Source organism: Cynocephalus volans, chromosome 6 (genome assembly GCF_027409185.1).
Source record: "Cynocephalus volans isolate mCynVol1 chromosome 6, mCynVol1.pri, whole genome shotgun sequence".
NCBI classification, from domain to species: domain Eukaryota; kingdom Metazoa; phylum Chordata; class Mammalia; order Dermoptera; family Cynocephalidae; genus Cynocephalus; species Cynocephalus volans.
The window spans coordinates 80,064,061-80,085,487 of record NC_084465.1 but is presented as its reverse complement, the minus strand read 5'-3'; the positions used below and the strand labels follow the sequence as shown (position 1 = coordinate 80,085,487).

Below are 21,427 nucleotides of genomic sequence, written 5' to 3'. Positions count from 1 at the left end.
CCTCATTTCATCATGATGTCTAGCTGAGTTTTCTTGTATCTCATTCAGTTTCCTTAGAATTATCACTCGAAATTCCTTATCAGTTATTTCAAGGGCTTCTTGTTCTATAGGATCTAGAGTTTGAGATTTATTAACTTTTGGTGGTGTACTTTCTTGATTTTTTGTATCTCTGGTATCTTTTTTTTGGTGTTTATTCATTGTTGTAGGGGGTTTCACAGACCACCGGTTTGAGACTAATGACTAACTAGGATGTTGCTGTGGTTGCCAATTTCGTATGGCTCCCTCCGTGACTGCTCAGTTGGCCTCTAGTGCCTTGTGTGTGTGGTTGCCTCGGGTCTTGGGCTTCTCCGGGGAGCCACCTTTCTGGTCAGCTTGGACTCTGCTGGGCTGGTGGATCACGTACCACAGGGTTTGTGATCTCTGTTGAGCTTTCACTTCCCGTGCAGGACTTCTCCCTGTTCCGGGTGCTCTGGCCCAGGCTGTTAGATCGTGCAGTGGCGACCCCACCGGGTGTGTGGTTTCTGTCGAGTCTCCGCCTCCCTGGCCGCACGTCTCCCCACTCTGTGCGTACTGTGCTGGGCTGGGGCGTTTCTTCTGCACCCCTCGTCTATCAGCTGGGCCTTCAAGACCCTGCTCGGCACCACCTCGCCCAGGAAGTCTACCAGGTTTCTTCTAGGCACAGACGACTGGTCTCTCTGGGTGCCTTTGTAGCACTATGTAGATCTTTCTCGGGTCTTGTTCACCTTTGTATCCCCCCAGTATAAACCGAGTCTAGTGCCCACCTGCAGCCAGCTCTCCGGCAGGTTCAAGCGGACCTGGGAACTCTCCTACCACACTATTCCCAACCAGAAATTCGTTAGGCTTTTTTCCAAACTGGTGGCCGCAGAGATGGTATCTGCCTCCCAGTAACAGGGAGTTTACCTGGGGCCGGAGTCCAGGGTGTGGTGGAGTGACAGTCGGCCCGCCCGTACTTCCTTGCCCTCCCGAGACTGGCCAGGGACGCCCCACGCCACCAGCCCCGCCAGAGAACCGCGGAGGGAGTGGGAGCGGAGGCCGGTCTGCAGGCTCCGGAAAGCCCCGCGCCAGGCCAAGCAAGTGGGAGGGCTCAGTGATGGCGGAGCAGGGCAGAGCTGCCCGCACCTGGGAAAATGGAGGCAGCACCGGGGCGGTGAGTGGCCTGGTGGTGCAGGCGGGAGCCGCGTGGGCATCCACCCCCCGAACAGAGCTGTGCCAGTGATCACTCACAGTGCTGTGCCAGGTCGGGTGCTCACTCTGTCTCTGGTTTGCCGCCTTTCCCATAAGGCAGTAGATTTAATTTGACTTCCAAAATTCTTTTTTTTTTTTTTGGCGGTTGGCTGGTACAGGGATCCAAACCCTTGAGTTTGGCAGTGCTCTAACCAACTGAGCTACCTGACCGGCCCTAGACTTCCTAAATTCTGAAAAAGCAAAAAACCTCTTCAATATTTCTCTCCCTAATTTACTTTTCTCTTAGTTTTACAATCTTTTCCATCAACACTTTCTCAAAAACAACTAAGAAAGCAGAACCAAATGCAAATACTGACAAAAAAAACAGTGGAGTTGGTCAATTGCCTTTACAACCTCACATGAGAGTAAGACAACCCGAACAGATGTAATTACCCCATTTTGTAGATAAAGACACACAACTCAGACAAGTTAAATGACATGTCCAACCTCAAACTCCTAAGTACCTGGCGGTTCTATAGCTCGGCTGCAGAACTTCAGATTCTACATTCAGAGCTCAAATGAGAGAAATTAGTGAGGTTAGGTGGAAACAGGGATCACTTGAATTCTTCTCCTGCAATCTTATATTTTCATTAGAACTTTAAACATACCTTCTCCCACACCCATACCCACACACTCACAAATAGACAACACGACATACCCCTTTTCCGAGTTTTGAACCGCTGGCCTGTTAGAACTGGCTTCTGATGCTTATTCATAAAATTTCTGAAAACAAAGAAAATAAAAATTATGAATTTGAATAGGCTGTTCACATGAAAAATATATGGGTAATAAGTATTATGTTCAACTTTACATGTAACTGAATATACTGGGTTTTTTGTTTTTTTTTTCCCCAAAAGATGACCAGTAAGGGGATCTTGACCCTTGACTTGGTGTTGTCAGCACCACACTCTCCTGAGTGAGCCACAGGCCGGCCCTGAATATACTTTTTAAAATGAGGCCTAACTTTAATTATCGGATTAGCAAAAATTTTAAAGCCTACCAATAGCCAGTATTAGCAAAGGACATAGGGAAAACAACCACAAACATCTACTTTGGCATGGAGGTTAAACTCCATGCAAGACTTTTGGGAAGCATTTGGTATATACATGTGCATAACCCATGGTCCAGCTTTAGTTTCCTTTAGTAGAAATTTATCCTACAGTTACACCCACACAAGAATGCAAATATACACGTGTATGCGTAAGGGATTTAATCATAGCATTGTTGGATTCATGAAGAAATGGAAAGATAAATGCCCATAAATATCATTCTGGTTAAATAAGTTACAATTTACGGAAGATTATGAAGCCTTACAAGAGAATGAATTAGACCTAACTGTATGTCATTTCTGGCCCTGGCTACCTCCCTAATTATGTATGTATATTAAATCCACATCTCTTTGCATCACTCACTGAGTTCCAGCCACACTGCCCTCTTTGTTTTTCTTCCAATTGGCCAGACAAGGTCCAGTTTCTGAGGCTCTGTACCTGCCTCTCTTTTCAGGAAGGATCTTCTCTAGCTGTTCACATGGCTCACTCCCTGCGTTCATTCAAATGCCTCATTTTCAGAAAGGCCTCCCAGACCATCCCATGAAAAGTGGCCCCTTGCCACTCTCTCTCCTTACCCAGCCTTATTTTCCTTCATAGGCTTTAGTAGTACCTGCCATTTTATTTTTATCTGTTTGTCTGTGGTCTGTTTCTTACATGAGACTGTAACCTCCACAGGGGTAGGGACCTTGTAGGATTTCCTCAATACTGAATCTTTAGCACCTAAATACTGAACAAAGTTTAAGCATTTAATAAATACTTGTTAAATAAACTGCTACACTGATATGAAAAGATGTCCAAGGCATATTGTTAGTGTAAAAAAGCAAGTTGAATAAAAGAATATAAAATATAACTTTGGTTAAAAAGGGGGTATGTATAATATATGCTTTTCTATGGAAGGAAAATTTAAGAAGGATACACGAAACTGTTAGGTTTTCTGTTTATTTGTTTACCTAAGTGGATGGGGATTTGGGTACTTTATATTCCTCTATTGGATTTAATATACAATTTAAAAATATAATAATCTTTGAAAAAATGTAAAGCCTGTTCCACAAGACTCTTAACAGTTAATAAGATTGATGGTATATATTATAAACTAAAAATACATCTGGTTTGCTTAAATTATAAAAGACAAACAATATAATGTGTATTATTCAAGCAAGTTATTTCATTACCTTTCAAAGTTTTTAAAAATTGTGATTTGAAAATGTCTGGATCTCCTCAATTATTTACACCATCAAACAACCAAGAAAATTTGCAGTATTTAAGTGAATTACTTAATTGCTTTTCAAAGTTTACAGGAAATCCTTAAGACCATGGAAAATAATTCAATTTATATACCAAATTACCAAATCTTCCTTCCCACCTCATGAAAGAGACAATCATAGCTTCATATAAACAATTTGTTTATCAATGAAAACTTCAAATTAATCATTATTTAAAAAGTGAAACTAGTTAAAAATAAAGTAATAAACATAAAAAGTAGTTTATTTTATGGTTTTAGTAGATAGAATTTTTATCAATCCTATAAAGTCAAATGAACTTAATGCATCATGTTTTGAGATTTAAGGTGAGTAAGCCTGAATCTATGCCCTCAAGGAACTTAGTGGGAGAGATGAAATCCAAACACAATTTACTCTGACAGCTGAAACACAGACCAGAACAAGAGGAGAGAAAGTGATTGACTGCTGTCTGTGTATGGGGCAACAGCTACATATTGAAAGTTATAAATGCTATAAAGTTAATTAATAAAATCCCATTTCATTTGATGAATGTTGGAAATAGAGCTTCTAATGCATTATTTACGTTCACTGAAAACTCTCATTCAAAATTTCCCTGTTGGCACTTAACAGATTTACTCTGGATCAGCAAACATTTCATTGGTGCAAAAGTGATGATAATATATATATATGTGCTCTCACTGTCTCCACACTTCCCAAATATAACAGAAATTATATAAAAAAGTATTATTGTGTTAGCAAAGAAAGATATCTGTCAAGAGTTTATGTCTCATTTGAGATGTAAAAACAAAGAGTCCAAGTAGCCTGAAACTTCTCTAGCAAGGAGTTACTCTGTCAAAGATGTTTTTATTTTGTAATTAATATATTAAAAAAAAATTAAAGTGTAAGCCCTCTCTAAAAGTTTTATTTTTAGGCTTAGGATACAAATTCATGCAATTCTTTAATTCTATCTTTGCATTTTGTTTTTATTTTTTTCTGTTAATGGAGAATTACCACCAACTACAGCACATGAGAATTACTCTATTTTAAAAAATTTTAGCTTTTATACTTCATTTCTAAGCACAAAAGTTAGTTTTCTCATAGCTCAGTTATGTGGGTTTATTTTTCACACCCTCAATATATTTCATGTGGACAATAACATAATATGTAAACATAAAAATATATGAAAAGATTTTGACATAACACCAAAATTAAAAAAAACAAACCCCAAAAAGCCTATCGACTGGTAGTGAAAGACTAAATGAAGATATTCTGTTCACCAGGAGTATCTATCATTTAGTTGTTACTATTTGGAGCACAGGCCTGGCTTCCCTCTAAATTTAGCTCTCCATGCTACACTATAATCTGCTACACTGAGGATCAGCCTTTATAAGGTACTCACTGAGCCCTTATAAAAGCCCTGGCATAAGAGAAGCAAGGACACATCGAATAAGAAACAGTGCTAGCTTAAACCTGGGATATAACAAAGAGAGTAACAAAGACAGTTCTATTAAGCCAAGGTCAAAAGCTAACTTTTAGTATATTGCATTACAGTTTACAACTTAAAAAAGGCAAAAGATTTATAGATTTACGCAATATGAAGAGAAACCTGAGCAAACAATTCACAATTTAAAATCAACTTACTGAAAACACATAAGTTAAAAAAAAAAAATCAGAGTTTCACAGAATCCTCAAAGACAAATTTGTCTGAGGTACAACCTATCCATCCTAATGAGGATGGATAAAAATTTATAAGCCAAATACACACAAACAAAATAAGCTCAAAATGGAACAGCATCATGGTTTAAAATAGTATTAAAAATTGTATGTAAAATGGTAGACAAAATGGATTTAAGTATTTCACATGTCATCTGAGACTACAATTCTTAGATATTCCAGAAGACAAAAGAGGACCACCAGGGGCTGGCTAGTTAGCTCACATAGTGAGAGCATGGTGCTGATAGCAAGGTTAAGGGTTTAGATCCCTGTACCAGCCAGCCATGAAAAAGAAAAAAAGACCACAAAGGTATTAAAATGATCCAGTCAATCAAAAATTTAGAAACTAGGTACTCTATTAATAAATTAAGCAGTTTTGAACAAATTCCTATTTAAATTTAAATTGAAAGATTTTTAGGTCTATATTTCACCCTATCTCACTCTATTCATCTTCTAACTGTCCTAGTGTCCTTTGAAGATTCCATCCCTTAACTCCTAACCAGACTCTAGGCCCAGATGTGACAATAGGTGTCAGCACGGACAGGTCTTATGGCAACTGTGCACAAATCCTGCCAGTTGCCCGGCGCATCTTAAGTGGATTGGCACCTTGGATGTTGACTATTCAGTCTTGCCTGGTATTCTTTCTTTAATTCTCTCCATTTTGGAAAGGAGCTGATCTACCAGAAAAGAACTTACCTTCTAGTTGTTCCTACAAGGGAATGAGTGTTCTTACCTAGTAACCCAGAGTTTTGGTTTTATACTTTATTTTTCACTGTATTTCTGCTCTGGCCTATCTTTGAACTATGATAACCTGCTTTATATAACATGCTATACTACTAATATATGCTATGTATATAATAACTAGGCTATTCAAACAAACTCAACTTTATGAACATAGATACTCTAAAACAGGGATCACAACTTTTTTCTGTAAACGGATAAAAAGAAAATATTTTAGGCTCCATGGGCTATACAGTTTCTGTTCCAATTACACAATTCTGCTGTTATACTCTGAAAGTTGCTTAGATGATATGCAAACAAATGGTCATGGCTGTATTCCAATGAAACTTTATTAACAAAACAAGTGGTGGATCAGATTAGGACTCCATGTCACAGTTTGTGAACCCCTACCCTAGAACAGTATATCCAACAGAACAGCCTGTGATGATGGAAATGTTCTAAATCTACATTTTCTAATATGGTAGCCAGTAGACACATTTGGCTATTGAGCCCTTGAACTGTGGCTACTGCGACTGAGGAACTAAATATTTAATTTTACTTCATTTTCATTAGTTAAAATTTAATCTTACAATAGCCATGTGGCTAATGGCTACCATGTTGGGCAATGCAATTCTAAAGCAATCTTTATAGCCCAAAATGTTTAAATTTGATAAAAATGTGAAAATACATCCAAAGAATAGGGTTTTTTAAATTGACATATTTCAAATAAAGTAGCTCTAACGAGCATTTTGCCCAAATTTCAAAGCCACGTGACTACAGTGGACAAGAAAAGAAAGTCGCACACTTCAAAGTAAAACTCTCCTTACACAGTCAATATTGCCTAAGACTTTAGGGGAAAAAGAGTTTAGAGTCTAAAAATTACAGGGCAACAATATCACCCCCAAAGTATAAACTGTTTCATAAAGCTACAATAACAGAACACACAAAGCTCAATAAAATTGAGCCACTTTACTGCAATGTTCTCATGAGTGAAATCATTTGCCATAAAAAGAAGAAACTAAAAATTACCCATAATTACAAACTATTCTCCTTTCAATTAAAGCTAAAACTGCAAGAACAAGTATCATAAAATCCTTTATAGAAAGTGTCAGATCCAGATTTTTGGGGTTGGTAACATTGTAGCATTGTTTTCTCAAAAGAAACAAAAATAATTAAATTGGCTCTAAAAGTTTAAATTATTAACACCTTAAAGCAATAAACTAAATATATGCCTATAACACTATACAATTTGTTGTCCAGAATAACATTAGCTTGTTTAATATCCTATCATGATTTTGTAACTAACAGCCTCTTCATACTCAACATCACTCAGCCTCTACAAAAAGTTTAATTATACCTTCTAGCAAATTCTATGTAAGCTGTAGTATTTATAATAAATGAAAATAACATTAAATTTTAAATGACAGATAGTCTAGCTATAAAAAAATTTCTAAGTAAAATTACATGCTCCGTTTTTTAATACAAAAATATTGCTGTCACATTAATGTCCCCTTCATTCTTATCTTTAATAATACAAACGAACAAAAAATCTTTCTCAAAAAGCATGAAACTTAATAGTTCCTTCCTCAAAAATTTACTAAACATATTTTCCAGTGAGGAGCATTAATGGTGGAATTTTTAATTGTGCTAAGGAACTACCTTATAAGGGAAGAATTATCAAAGCCCAAAGGAATTGTGTTGTGAAAGAAAGAACACTAAGAGTTAAATATGTTAATCCAAATCTCCCTTAAAACATAAAGGCACCATGATAAAGTTCTCATTTCAATATTTCCCAAACTATTGCACACCTTAAACTTATTAGTATACCTACTTATGTTCTAAATGCTGATTTTTTGTTTCCTTTTAAATAAAACCAGAAATATTCCAAAAGTTACATTTTAAATGCCCATGTATAATCTTTTCATAAAAACAAACTAAGGCAATTACATAATGTCATTTATCTCAATGAAGATATTTTTTAAAAATTTTAAGAAGTATAAATGAACTCCTAAAATACTTTCACTCTACTAATGAACTCATGCCCTGTGCTTAACCCAATCTCCAAGATGCCCTAAGGGTGTGAGCTTTCCCCAGATGCACTCTCTCTAAGACCCTGCCCTTCCCCCAACAACTGGCCATGCTCATTCAATCTTCCAGATGGTCAGTTGCTGATGTCATTTTTATGTCTTCTCAACTCTTCAAAGGACACACACACACACACATACACAACCCACATAGCACACCTTGGCTTTTGGAAAACCCATCCTTCAAATAGAACGTTTCAGGGTATTTGAATAGCAAAATGCCCTTTATCTGATCTAGATAAGTTAAGACCTTAAGAACCTTTGTATACAAGACACATGATTGTGATAACAATTGCATACCTATAAATATCTGAAATTGTAAATTCTGAAAATTTTGAGCAAAGCATGGCATAAAACAAGGAAATACCCAATGACTAAATATCCATCTGTGGTTTTAGTATATTTATTAATGCATCGTACTTTTAGAGTGCCTATTATGAGTCAGGCACTGTAGTAGAACAGTGGTCTTACTCAAGAATATTTGGTAATTTTGCCTCCCAGGGGGCATCTGGAGATATTTTTGATTGTCACACTTAAGGGAGATGATGGGTACTACTGACATCTAGTAGGAAGAGGTGAGAGATGATCCTAAACAACCTGCAGTCTACTATGCACAGGACAGCCTCCCAAAACAAAGAATTATTTGGCCCAAAATTTCAACAGTGCTGAGGCTGAAAAACCCTGCTCTAGGGAGAACAACGGTGAGCAAAACTACAGATGGTCCCTTCTCTCAAGAGCTGAAAATTTTACGCACAGGTCTAAACATACCAATGGCAACTAAGCAGTTATTTTGTTGAATAACCTGTTTATATTTGCAAACATTAATGTCAAATTTTCAAAAGAACAAATTTATTACTAAGTAGATTGTCATATCTAAAATCAAAAGTACAATTAGAATGTACAAAATAAGTGTTTCTCAGTCTCTGATACTAACATTTACTTTTACCTTGGTAATTTTACGTCCTATGATAGTCAGAGGTAGTAGGGTAGAGGACAGGCAAGAGTATGGGATTTAAGGAGAAAGGTAGAAAAAGGAAGCTGAGCACAAACAGACAAACTTTTCCTCCTTTAGGACATTGCAGTAATGGGAACAAAAAGAATACCAACTAATAAATAGAGAAGAAAACATGGAATTAGAAAATCACCAATTTTCCAACCATCACACCAAAAATTGATTCATGCAATAGTCATCAATGTATGCTAAACCTGTATGGATGTGTGTGTTGGGAGGTACTTGATGATCAATAGGATATTTACATAGCCTCAATGCATTTTTACATGAATTGCAAAAGGAAAAAGAGTAACTACACATTGGAGAAACAGGACATCTTAACCAAGGAACAATGAACAATCACGTATCTTCAGATGTTTTACACTGAGAAGGACATGGTATTGCTCATGTGGTATTCCAGAAAAAAACACATGACTTGAATGTAATCATGAGGAAACAAATGCATATCTCGGGACATTCTCCAAAACAACTGGCCTGCGTTCTTCAAAAATGTTAATGTCTTCTAAAAACAAAGACTGAAGAACTGTTCCAGATTAAAGGAGAATGAAAAGGCATAACTAAATGTGGTATACAATCCTGGACTGAATGTTATACTGGGAAAACATACACACATGCACATACATTTATATGCTATATATATATATATTCATATATAGTGTGGCATTGTTGGACAATTGATGAAGGTGGAGTATAAACTGTAGACATATAAATATGGTATCTATGTTACCTTCACTGAATTTTATCATTGCACTGTTTTTCTGTAAAGAAAGTGTCTTATTCTTAGGAAATACATACTAAAGTAATAAGGGATGAAGACACAGAGTGTCTGCCACCTGCTCTCAAATGGCTCAGAAATAAAAATTATTATGTATACATAAAACTATGGAGCAAAGGCAAACACAGGAAACCATACATATTTTAGGAATGAAATTTTGGCAAGGGGAAAATTGGGGGAGCTGAAAAAGCCCAGGAACCTGAATGACATGAAGATTTTGTAGTTTTCTAGAACTGCTTAGAAATAGAACTTGCCACAGACAGAGGTAACATAACCTCCCAAATCCCTTAGAATTTGCTCAGCTGTAAAGTTGAAAATAACTCTACAGTATCGATTGCACCCTCCAGGAAAAACAAACAAACAAACAAAACCTCTTGATTTGAAGATGCATATAATAAATACCTTACTCTGGTAAATATTTCTTTGTCCTGTGCACTAGAAGATATTTAAAAATGCCCTTCTGCTCCATCAGAACAAGGGGTTCCTGACCCCACTGCATCCCGAGGCTGCATAAAATCCTTGGGATAATTGAGCTATGCACTACTAATCACACTCTGCACCACCCCTGTTATTCCTGCCATGAAAATATTTTTCTACATGACAGTCTTGATTGAGGAGAGATACAGAAGCATATAAAATGAAACTGAATGTTATAAGATTACCATTGTGAAAAGAATGAAGTCAACAGCAAAAACAAAAACAAAAACCAACAAAAATCAAATATATGTGTGTGCACAAAATAAGACATAAGGTTTCTAAAGAAAAGAAATTCTAACCACTGCTAATGCAAAACAAATACCTAAAGGAAAAGTTACAATTTCTGAACAGAAAAGATTTTAAAATGTTTAAATAAAACCCATTATTTTTCCTATATATTTTATTTATGAAAGCAATATACATATAAGTACAAAAGGTTATCAAATAACTGATTAAAAAACATACATTCCAGAAGTTACCCATTAAAATAATCTTGTCCTTCAATAAAGACTACAAGTTAAGCTAATATGCTACCATTAAATCAAAACTCCTTTTAATTAATAGATTTATGAACCTCTTTTTTTTAGAATTATCCCCAGAGTCTAAAGGACATTCTTTTGATTATCTTCAATGATGAGAAATTTCTTTGTTTGAAGGAGAATTTAATTTTAGGAAATCACCAGAGATAATTCAAAGGCTAATCTGTTGAAAAAAGCAGGTAGCCACTTAAGCAAGCTGGTGTGTCTATTTTAATATAAAACCACACCATATCCCCAATACTCATACCCCTTTTACACATGATATTTTAATAATAAAATATTGAAAAGAAACAAAAATGTAAGTAATCAAGCTGAGTAATAACAGTTCTTTTAACTGAAAATGAAGGGTGACTAAAAAGAAATAAGCATGATTTTCATGTGTGGTGTTCAAAGGCAAGAAATATTTTGCAAAAAGTAATTTGAAAAATGCATTGACTGATCGAAGTATCAACAGAGTTAATATATAAACTTACAAGGTGATGATTTAGAAGGTCTATATCTCCCAAAATTTGGTTTCATGTTATCTATTATGTTTGTTTAGCTCATTAATATATGGTCATACATTTCATATATCATAATGCATGCCACTTGATTATTTGATAAAGGTATAAAAAATAACTATTGTAAAGAAAATAATTCCCTTAAAAATTACTGATTATCAATCAAGTCAGCTCATCATGTATTTTATAGAACATTTACAGGAAAATTGGGAAAAACTGTCTGTAAATTTAACTTTCAGTAATAGCCATTGCTCACATTCAAACATACTGTATAACCCTCCATTATTTTAGGGAGGTATATACAAACAGAAAAAATTTAAAATTCAGTTCTACCATATTTTCTAATATTACACCAAAGTGTGACTTTCAAAAAAATATTTGCATTAGAACTGGGAATTATGTGACTTGATTCAATGACATCCTCTAGAGTCTTTCTTTAAAAAGACATGTTTTAGTGCATCACCTAAGGAAGAGCATGAACCTTTCTTAGAGAGGAATATGTCCTTGAGGTTTGTTAATCATGCTGTAGTTTTAAAGTTAGAAAAAAACAAGATGGTCTCTATATTCCTTTATTTTAATTAGCTGGTTAAATGTATAAAGTGATAATATACTGATGGCAAAAAATAATAATAGTAACACAGTATAGAATGGTATAAAGTAAAATGTCCACTTCCCAACCTTTCAATTCTAACCTAAGGTCCTAGACCCATTCCCTGGAAAGGATAATTTTAACCCCTCAATATTGTCTATGTAACCTTTCAGAAAATATCTAGTCATTTGAAATTTTCACCTACACTGAATAAAAGACAGACGTAATACTTATGAAAAAGGATTCTCATCTCCCATGTTCTTTCCTGTAGGAAAGTGCTGTTTCATTGGAAGGAAACTAAATAGACATTGAGCTTTACTTAATAAAGGCAAAAGATGATTTTTATATGAGATTTACTTCCCACTTAAGGAGTTTATGGACAGCATATACAACAATGACCTCCCTAACTGAGCTGAGGAAAACCAGGAGATGAAAATCAGCAAGGAGTGGAGTATCACACACCAGAGAACAAGTCAGGTTATCAGGACCTCATAGACTTAAAACTGGTGGGAGTGTTTGTGACTATTAGTTCAAATGGAGAGTCAGAAGACAAATCATTACGGTAAGGGATATTGAAGTGTGTTCCTCTCTTTAGTGTGCTTCAATCAAGGATAAGAGGAAAATAGAACCTTCTAGAAGAAAAATAATGTCCTAGACCATTCACCAATGGGAGAATTTTGCATTGGAGTAATTGCTTAAAAAAAAACATGGTGATGTACATTCAGGAAACTCAAAGGTGGTGGTGAGCAAAAGTCCAAACATTTGCTTATTTATTAGTTCACTCAACCAAGAAACTTCTGCCCCCATCCTTCCAGAAGGGGACTTGCCCAAGCCTGTCTAGCAGGTGAAACTTTACTTTTGAAAGGTTGAGTATGTGTACACACACACACACACACACACACACACACACACAAAGGTACCATACACATGCCTATTACACAATGAGAGCATGAATTGGATAGAAATGCCACAGCCCAGCATAGGAGTTAATGGGGGCAGCACACTGATGATATGGGACTGTGCTCCCTGACACAATTTTATAGGAGTGGACCACACAAACCCAAATAAAAAGGGTGGGGGGGGGGGGAAGGGAGGCCTGTACAGAGCTACAAACTTTCTGAATTACATTTTTGAAAAAGGTTCAAACATATAAATAAACATTCATTCACTTATTTGTCTACCAAACAGACCAGGTCTGGTACTAGTCAATAGGGATGCAACAGTGACCAAATCAGGCAAGTTTCATGGCTCTTGCTTTCTAATAGGTGGAGCTTTCTTCCAAGTACTGCACAAAAAATCTGGCAGTCCGAGTTAAGCATCAATGGTCTTCAGTACGTTAAAATACATCATATGATGCATTTGGGCTGCAGTTGTTTGATTAATGTTTTAATAAGAAGTGCGTGTTTTTACTTTTTAATTTATAATTGACATCCACGAGGAATGGAACGCTGAAAACCATGGATCTATACCCTGGCCCTCAGCTGAACCTCAGATAAGGCTCTGAGATGTCAAACCACTTGGCTGAGGTCATACGTTCCATTTTAGCATTGGTGGTACTACACTGAAGATCAAAGCAGTAAGATCAATGCCCATCTGGATCTTGCACACATGAAAGAATCAGGGCCAGAACCTGATCAACTGCCTTCCAGTCAATGCACTTTGCAAAGATCCAATCAAAGTTGTTGCAGTATCTTGTACTGTTATTTACATGATTCTCAAAGGCAGCTTTTTCATTATTTGCCTCATAGATTTTATAGTTTAGGATTAGACAGAAGAGAGCATAAATATTAATTTAAAGTTTAGTTCAGCACTTGGACAAATAGCATATGTTACCTCCAAAATGCCAAACAGTTCTCCATAGCATTCTATTAAGGAAAAAAATCATTTATCTTTAAAGAGGGGATTTAACAAAAACACTGCTTTTTAAGGACATACACATATTAGGAAATTTATGGCACCATAATTTCTAGCACTATAGGATCTAGTTTTTAAATTGTTTCCTGCAGAGGCCCAACCCTCACAAAAACACAATCTTCACGCTCCCAAACACCAACACTACATCCTTTTCCTCTAGCCAGCAGTTTCCTCTGCACCAGCTACTTGGGGTTCTCTTTCCTGTTTATAATAGCCCCATTCTATTACCTTGTACACTGAGAAAAACATATGTTATCCTCTTTTTATTTTTCCCTTAAAAATCACCATAAATCTAGGAAGCTGTCCAGCTTAGTTTGAAAAGCATTAAAGTCCTTTGTGTGAATACTCGTATTATAAAAAGAAAGGATGACAGTAAAATATCACAAAATTGCACATCTCATGGTAGCTTATGATATATTCTCCACAGTGATAAGTATTATTATCTTTTATTGTTACTCATTTCTGCTGCCCAACAGCTTTTCTTGAGATTTATTTAGAAGTTCTCAAATATAACAGTACATCTAACAATTATTTTTTAAAAATCCTCATCTAGCATAAAAATGTTGGAATGAGAAAAGAGAAAACATAATTCTACCTCTTACACAAATTTAAATTATTTTAGTTTTCCTATTAAAATATTAATATTTCTAGAATTAGAGAATTAAAGACAGCCAAAGGATTATATTCTATTTAATATTAACATGGGGCATTATTCTTTCATATATAAATGTATAATATATGTATAAAATCATTACATTTTTTTCTTTCTTTTTTGACATAAACTTTAAAAAAAAAAAAAAAACAAAGAAACACCTAATACTAAAAATTAAGAAAAGAATGGGAGCATCGTCTCTTAGGCACTTAACAAAGAATGGCTCATTCAGTGAGTTACCTAAATCTCTATTTTCAAAGTAGATAGTTTACAAATATAACTATCTGAACATTTTTGGCACTCTTCACTTAACACACGCCAAATTTAGAACAAGTCAAATCATTCCACTTGGCACCCAACTGCCCCAAAGATACTTGCTAAAGAGATCTGTGGCCTCAATACATAGACTTCAGAGTGAGCTAAGAATGAGAAGTATTCCTGTGTATGACCTGCTAATATTGGTAGGTTTTATAGTAATTAAATATTATTTAAAAACCCTTCAAACAAAGTCTGGAAAGACATGTTATAAATGATATTTAATACACCCAAAACATAATAAAAGAAATTTAAACATCAAGAAATATAAATTATAAAGTTGTAAGAATCGGAAAGCAAGTGTCAAAATAAGCATTTGGTTAAGAAAACCCTGTGAAAGAACCTAGCAGGCACGTGTTCTGAGTCTGTCCCAATTTTCCTAGATTAACATACTTATGCTAACAATTCTGATATTGCTCACAACAGTTTGGTACTCCTTTTTTGAGAACTGCCTTCTCAGCTGGTTTATGAGGCTAGAAGAAAATCAGTAGCTCCAATTCACTCACATCTTGATTTTCTCAGTTAAAGTAAATATATTTGCACTCCTTTTTCAGACTTGTCTGCAATTTACTTAGTCAGTTTCTAAAAAAATTTTTTTTAAAAAGATTAACTGCCAGTAAGATATTCGTAAACCTGTGGCACAAGCGCTGAGTAATGCCACCTACCTTTTAGTTTTGTGGAGAAGTTAAAATGTGATGTGAAGGGTTTATGGAAATGTACTGTTTATAAGACAGTCCTTTCCATATTTAGGTGTAACTTAAATGAATAATTGCATAAGTTCCACTCCAACTAGAGAGAAAGAACATTTGTATTCATATTACTTTCTGATGATGTGCTAAACACACACACACACACACACAATTTCTTAGAGACTATATAATACTTCCAAATTTTCATTTAAAAACTTCATTATGGAAAAGTTCAAACATATCCAAAAGTAGACAGACAGTACAATCAAGCCAATGTGCTCATCACCCACCTTCAACCATTAAGAACACAGTCAATTTTATCTCATTTATATTCTCACAGCCCTTGTCCTCCACTGTCACAGAATTAAAGCAAATCTCAGATGTCATATCATTCCCTCCTAAAATAATTCAGTATATATCTCTAAAAGATAAGGGATCTTTAAAAAATATAACCATAATATTTTCAAACCTAAAGAAATTAAGGAAACAGCATTCTCTTAAAGCAGAGAGCTGGAGATTAAGGGCTTTAGTGCGTGAATCCAGGAATGGTATGCCAAGTTTGTAACACGCATATGAACAATTTTTTTCTTAGTTGATAGCACTCATCAGAATGTCAAGAAGCTTGAGACTCAAAACATTAAAAGGCTTTCTGCCCTTGGTTATAGTTGTGTGTGCTTAGTGCCACCTCACCTCACATTGCCAGGAAGGATTAGTCAAGCAGGGAAACAAATCTACTTAAAATAACTTAGAAATCAAGCTGAATTCTACTCAGCATGTACTGAGCATACTCTAGGAGCAAGGCACTGGGTTAAATCTTGAGAAACAAAGGTGAATTTGACCTGGTTAATTTATAGTGTAGAATGAGAAGGGGCCAAACAGATTATTAATAATAACTATAATAGAATGTGATGAGAAAGGTGTTTGCTTTAGGTATTTTCATGGGGATCCAGATGAAGAAGCAATGATGTTAACTCAGAGGAGAGTAAGAGGGGGTAAGAGGCTAGGGTCCATTCGAAGAGAGAATTAGAGGATGCCCACAATGGTACCAGCAACTATGCTGCATAGCAATACCACCCCTGTGCAAAGATTTTACTTATCCCCCTTGCTGAGAGACATGAATAAATGTGTTTACTAATGTCTATGCTCCCCTCACTGGATAGGGTGTTAGAGGTGAACATGAAAGTTGACAGAAAGAGGTAATATGGAAAGTAGAGCAGTTTATCAGATCTGGGGAGGAGAGAATTCCATGAAGGGAGGACATTCTAGGAAGAGACAAGCAGGAACCAAGGGGTGGCAATTACTGGCAGGTTAGGGAACCAGCAGTGCGGTGACCTTAGTGCAGACTGTGTGGGAGGGGCTGGCTGACCGGAAATGCCTGCTGGGACCACAAGCTGGAGCCTTCCAGATCAGACCTGGGCCTCTATTCTGTGGCCAGTGGAGAGCCATTAACAGGATGATGGGTGCTCCATGTTTATTGAACTGGGAGTTCCTCAAATTAGCTGGATGCAGAGAGGTGAGAGAGAAGCAGGCTACTTAGGAATCCACTGCAATAGGCCAGGAGAGGTTGAGGGAGGTAGTAGTAAAAAAAAAAAAAAAAAAAGATGGGAAGACACATATAATAACACTTCAGACATTTCGGAAATTATTATTTTTTAAAAGGTGAAGAAAGAAACAGAAAAGAGCATCATATAAATTCTTTTACACAACAGTATTAGTGTGCTCCCATTTCTGTAAAAAAAATAAATAGTGGAAATACATGCACTCATATAAGCTATAAACACATACGCTCTCTCAGGAAGGATATGAAAAAAAGAAGATACCATCAGTTGTACGGCACAGAGAAGGGACCAGGGAGGGAGACAGATGCACCTTTGGCATGCTAAACCACATGGATGAAATATCTACTAGCTAGTCAAAAGAACATATAATTTCCCTCTTACTGCCAGGCAGTAATAATAGGCAGAGAGTAGTGAAAAGAGAAAAGGTTTTAGAGACAGATCAACAAATCTAGGTTCCAGTTCTGGATCAGACACTTCCTAACTGTGGGATCTGTGCAAATAAATTAACTTCCCTCGGTTTCTGTCCTCTTACTTACAGAAATGAGCATAATATTGGCTAATTCCTGGATTGTTATAACAATGATTAAAATTATCTGATGCAAAGCATCTGGTAGAATATCTGTTAACAGACTAAACACTTAATATGTATTAGTTATTTTATTATCCATATAACTTCTTTGATGTGAACACATTTTAATATGATCATTATCTAATATTATTCCTACTTTAAATATTTACCCTGTACAAAACTATTAATGTAATCCATCTGACAAACACTTTCCATTATGCATCTGTTTCTAGAAATTTAAACTGGACATGTGATTTATGTGCATCTCTAGGTAAATGTTAGTTTTTCTTTGTCTTTAAATGTCATTGGCTCTAAATTTACCGAAGTCATGTATTCAGAGGACTAAACACCAACCAGGTGTCATAAAAGCACCAAGAAGATAGATAATAAGTTGCTATCCTCGAGAAACTGGCAACCCCTGTGAGACAAGCAGGTGTGACCTTCAAGTAACCATGGCCCCGATCTGGCACAAGAGATGGAAATAGTTGCAATGAAATACCCAATTTTGTCTGTGCATCCGCTGGTAAGACGTTAAGACACATGTTCTGAGAGGTTACTTAGGTTTATGGGTTCTTTCTGCAGGATACCAGGTTATAAGGAATTGTAACTGTGGCAGTAACAGCATTCTAAGTGTTACAAAAGATTGGTCAGTCTCAAAAGCCTTTCTACTTTGAACAGCAACATCATTATTAAAGCATCATCAAACAAAAGTTTCTTTGTTATACATTGAGATGAATAATTCCAAACCATATTCATGTGAGATGTTCTTCCGGCTAAGATCTGCCCCAGCCTCTACAGCTGAAGCTTGGAGCCGGGGGTTGGGGTAGGTGGCGGGGAACAACAGCTGGAGTTTAGGAAAGATTTTTGTTAAAGACAGGAAATAATGATGAACATCTTCCCTGGACTTCAGAAGTGTTAGCGAATGCTTCAAGCAAAATGAAGGCATAAGGCCAGAGGAAAACGCATATCACCTTATATATGGCACTGTGGGAAGAAAGAGTGATTCTAGGGACGCTTAACAAAAACCATCTACATAATTATTCAAATATTTTTCCTTGACACAGATGGGTCTTGAGAGAAGCATCAATACTAGTCTGTAGAGAAACAACAGTGAAACGTAAACACTAATTTCTAAAAAAGCATTCATTGATGCTGTAAATATGTGCACCCTGGAGGAATGACTGACTTCAAATTTTAGCAAGCAAGTCTGTTTCTGATCCACAGGAGGGTACACGCTTGTATTTACCCCCTTTCTACCTATGGTTGAAGCTCAAGGCTACATAATACAGTTGAATGAAGATTGGATTAAGAAGCTAATCTAAGGCTATATATAGACTGCAACACCAATTTAATCTCCGCCCTCTCCACCCTCCTCTGCCTGTTTCCATAAATCTCAAGATCTGAGTTACAAAGAGACTGGGAACTCTGGCAGAGAGGCCCTTCCCTTCCCCTCCGCCAGGCTGTCTCTCATAAACGAAGTATTAGTGCAAGTGTAAATTGCTTCCAAATATCCTTAACGGGCACCACAGGGCGATCAGGTCCGGTTTTCTTCTACAGCCTCTACAGGGGCTAGAGAGGATTTGACAAGTAGTGGGGAGGGCGAGGCTTGCTAAAAGAAAACTATCTTCTTCAGAGTCCGTTCTCATCATGCGCTCACCTCGCTCGTAACGGGGAGTTCTCCTCCCCAGCCCCAGCCCAGAGCCCCAGCCCCTGGGAGCCGCATCTGGCGGTGCCACGCACGAAACCATGTGCAGCCGCCACTTCCCACCGCATGGCCGGCCCCGCCCGCTCGCGGTCCTGGTCTCCCCGGGCGGCCAAATGTGGCCAGTCGGGGGGTCTTCGTCCCGGGGCACTGATACATGCTATATGTAGTGATGATGGGGTGCAGCGAGGGCTTCTCCGCCGAGAGGCAGGAAGCCGCCCCAGCAGGCACATGCTTCCTCTCTTCCAGCTCCCGCGCGGGTGCAAGTCCCCGGCGGGGCGGCGGTAGCGGCTCGCGCAGCCCTCCCGGCTCCCCCTGCCCCACCTGGGCTGCTTCTCACCTGTCCGAGGAGGTAGCGACGACGCGCAAGGCTGGGGGCTGCGGCGATTCCTGCGGCGGCAGCAACAGCGGCAGCAGCGGAGGCGGCAGACAATGGAGGAGTGAAGGACAGACACATTGACATAGACACACCGAACCTGGCACAGCCCCGCCTCCCGCACCGCCCCCTCCTCCCAGCCCGTCCCCCGTCCGGAGTGCGCCACTCCCGGGGACATGGTGGGGGGCGAAGGGAGATCCCGGGGGCCTCTCCATGCAGCAAGAAGTTATTGCCGGACACAGAACTGCAAGATAGAGAACTGTAAATAGTGCGTGTCCCCAGATATCTGAACAGGACAGGATGGGGTGGGAAACGTGTAAGAGGAACTTAATTCCCCCCTCCAGTTTTCTGCATTTGGTTTCCCCACCCCAGGCTGCTCCAATTGGAGTCTCTCGCTTCCGCCTTCTGCAGCGCCTCCTCTCCGCCAGGCCAATGAAGCGCGGGGGGCGGGGGCTGCAGCTGCGCCTGCCGAGGCCGCCGGCCCCGCTCGCCCTAGCTCGCCAGCTGCCAGCCAGCCTGCAGGAGGGAGGAGAGAAGTCGAGCGCTTGCTTCCGCTGTTGGCTACTCTGTCCTGGTCTCCAGCTGCCTCATTGCAGCTGACATTCCTCATACGGACACATCGTTGCTTTTTAAATATTTCCAAAGAAACAATAACATTCAAGCTGGCGCAAGCAATGGTTCACATAAAGAAAGGCGAGCTGACCCAGGAGGAGAAGGAGCTCCTGGAAGTCATCGGTAAAGGTATGGGTGCTGGGCTACGACTGAGGCGCCGCCAGCCTGCCGAGGGGCGTGGCGGAGCCCGGGGGGCAACCCTGGCCCGGCTGACCTTTGGTTGCGGTTCTGCGAGGTTGGCAGCCTCGGACCGTGCAAAAGCATTTCTCCTTTTGGTCTGGGACGGGTTGCGGGGGCGGGGAGGTGGGGAAGGAGAAGCACTGCCGGGACCAGAGCGGAGGTTACTGAGGCTTGTCCTCTAAGTCAGCTCTTGGAAACGCACAAATTTCCACTCCCCATCTCAGATTGTAATGAGCGGACCCAGGGTGTGGGTCCCGCTGTGTGCAGTCTTCAAAACTCCTCAGGTGATTTTGACCATGGTCCGTCTTGGCGACAGTGGCCTGGTAGTTTCAGGTTCTTAGGCGGGTGTCTAAAGGGCCCTTTCGACTTCCGGAGGCCGAAAGATCGGGATCCCTTGCTGGTCCCCGCGTCTGCTTGGCGGTGGAGGGAGCTCTTAGCATGAGGGATTCTTGCAAAGGGCACAGAGCTAGGGCTGTAATTTGCCGCTTTGAGGCTTCCACACCCAGGGTTTCTCTAGCTTCCTTCCAGAAGCCCCTGGCCGCCGCAGGAACCCGCAGAGAGGCGAGAGAATTGGCGAGGCGTGTGCACCCACTCTCGTCCCACGTTGCACCGCAGCAGTGTTGTGATCGCGCTCCTCCGCGCTTTCCCTTCCACTCTTCCAGCGCATATCCCACTTCCGCCGCGCGGGATCGTAGGGAGGGAGCCCCGGGGACGAGCCAGAAGCCATGTTTTCCCCGCAGGCCCCGAGTGGACGTCCCGGAGGAGTCCCCTGCCGAGTCCCGTTACCTGGCAGGTGACAGCGTGACTGCATGCTTCTGCACCGTCACGGCGCGGGGATGGAGATGCGTGGGACTGAGAGCACAATTACTGTGGTGGTTCTGAGCTCGAGAATTGGATAGCCACAGTCTACCCTCGAATGGCAGAGGCGCCAGTCATT

At 38.9% G+C, this 21,427-nt stretch overlaps 2 protein-coding genes across 2 annotated transcripts in view; one reads left to right on the top strand and one right to left on the bottom strand.

Annotated features, from left to right (window-relative positions):
• BZW2 (basic leucine zipper and W2 domains 2) overlaps nucleotides 1–19,785 on the bottom strand; it is a 61,374-nt gene extending 41,589 nt beyond the window's left edge. Inside the window, exons 1-2 of the mRNA XM_063099470.1 lie at nucleotides 19,663–19,785; nucleotides 1,904–1,968 (exon numbers count right to left, since the gene is read on the bottom strand). Coding sequence (XP_062955540.1) covers nucleotides 1,904–1,961 — 58 coding nt within the window. The 5' untranslated portion in view covers nucleotides 1,962–1,968; nucleotides 19,663–19,785. The remainder of the gene's footprint in view (nucleotides 1–1,903; nucleotides 1,969–19,662) is intronic.
• Nucleotides 19,786–20,165: 380 nt separating this feature from the next.
• Nucleotides 20,166–21,427, top strand: part of ANKMY2 (ankyrin repeat and MYND domain containing 2) — a 43,317-nt gene continuing 42,055 nt past the window's right edge. Inside the window, exon 1 of the mRNA XM_063099900.1 lies at nucleotides 20,166–20,439. Coding sequence (XP_062955970.1) covers nucleotides 20,373–20,439 — 67 coding nt within the window. The 5' untranslated portion in view covers nucleotides 20,166–20,372. The remainder of the gene's footprint in view (nucleotides 20,440–21,427) is intronic.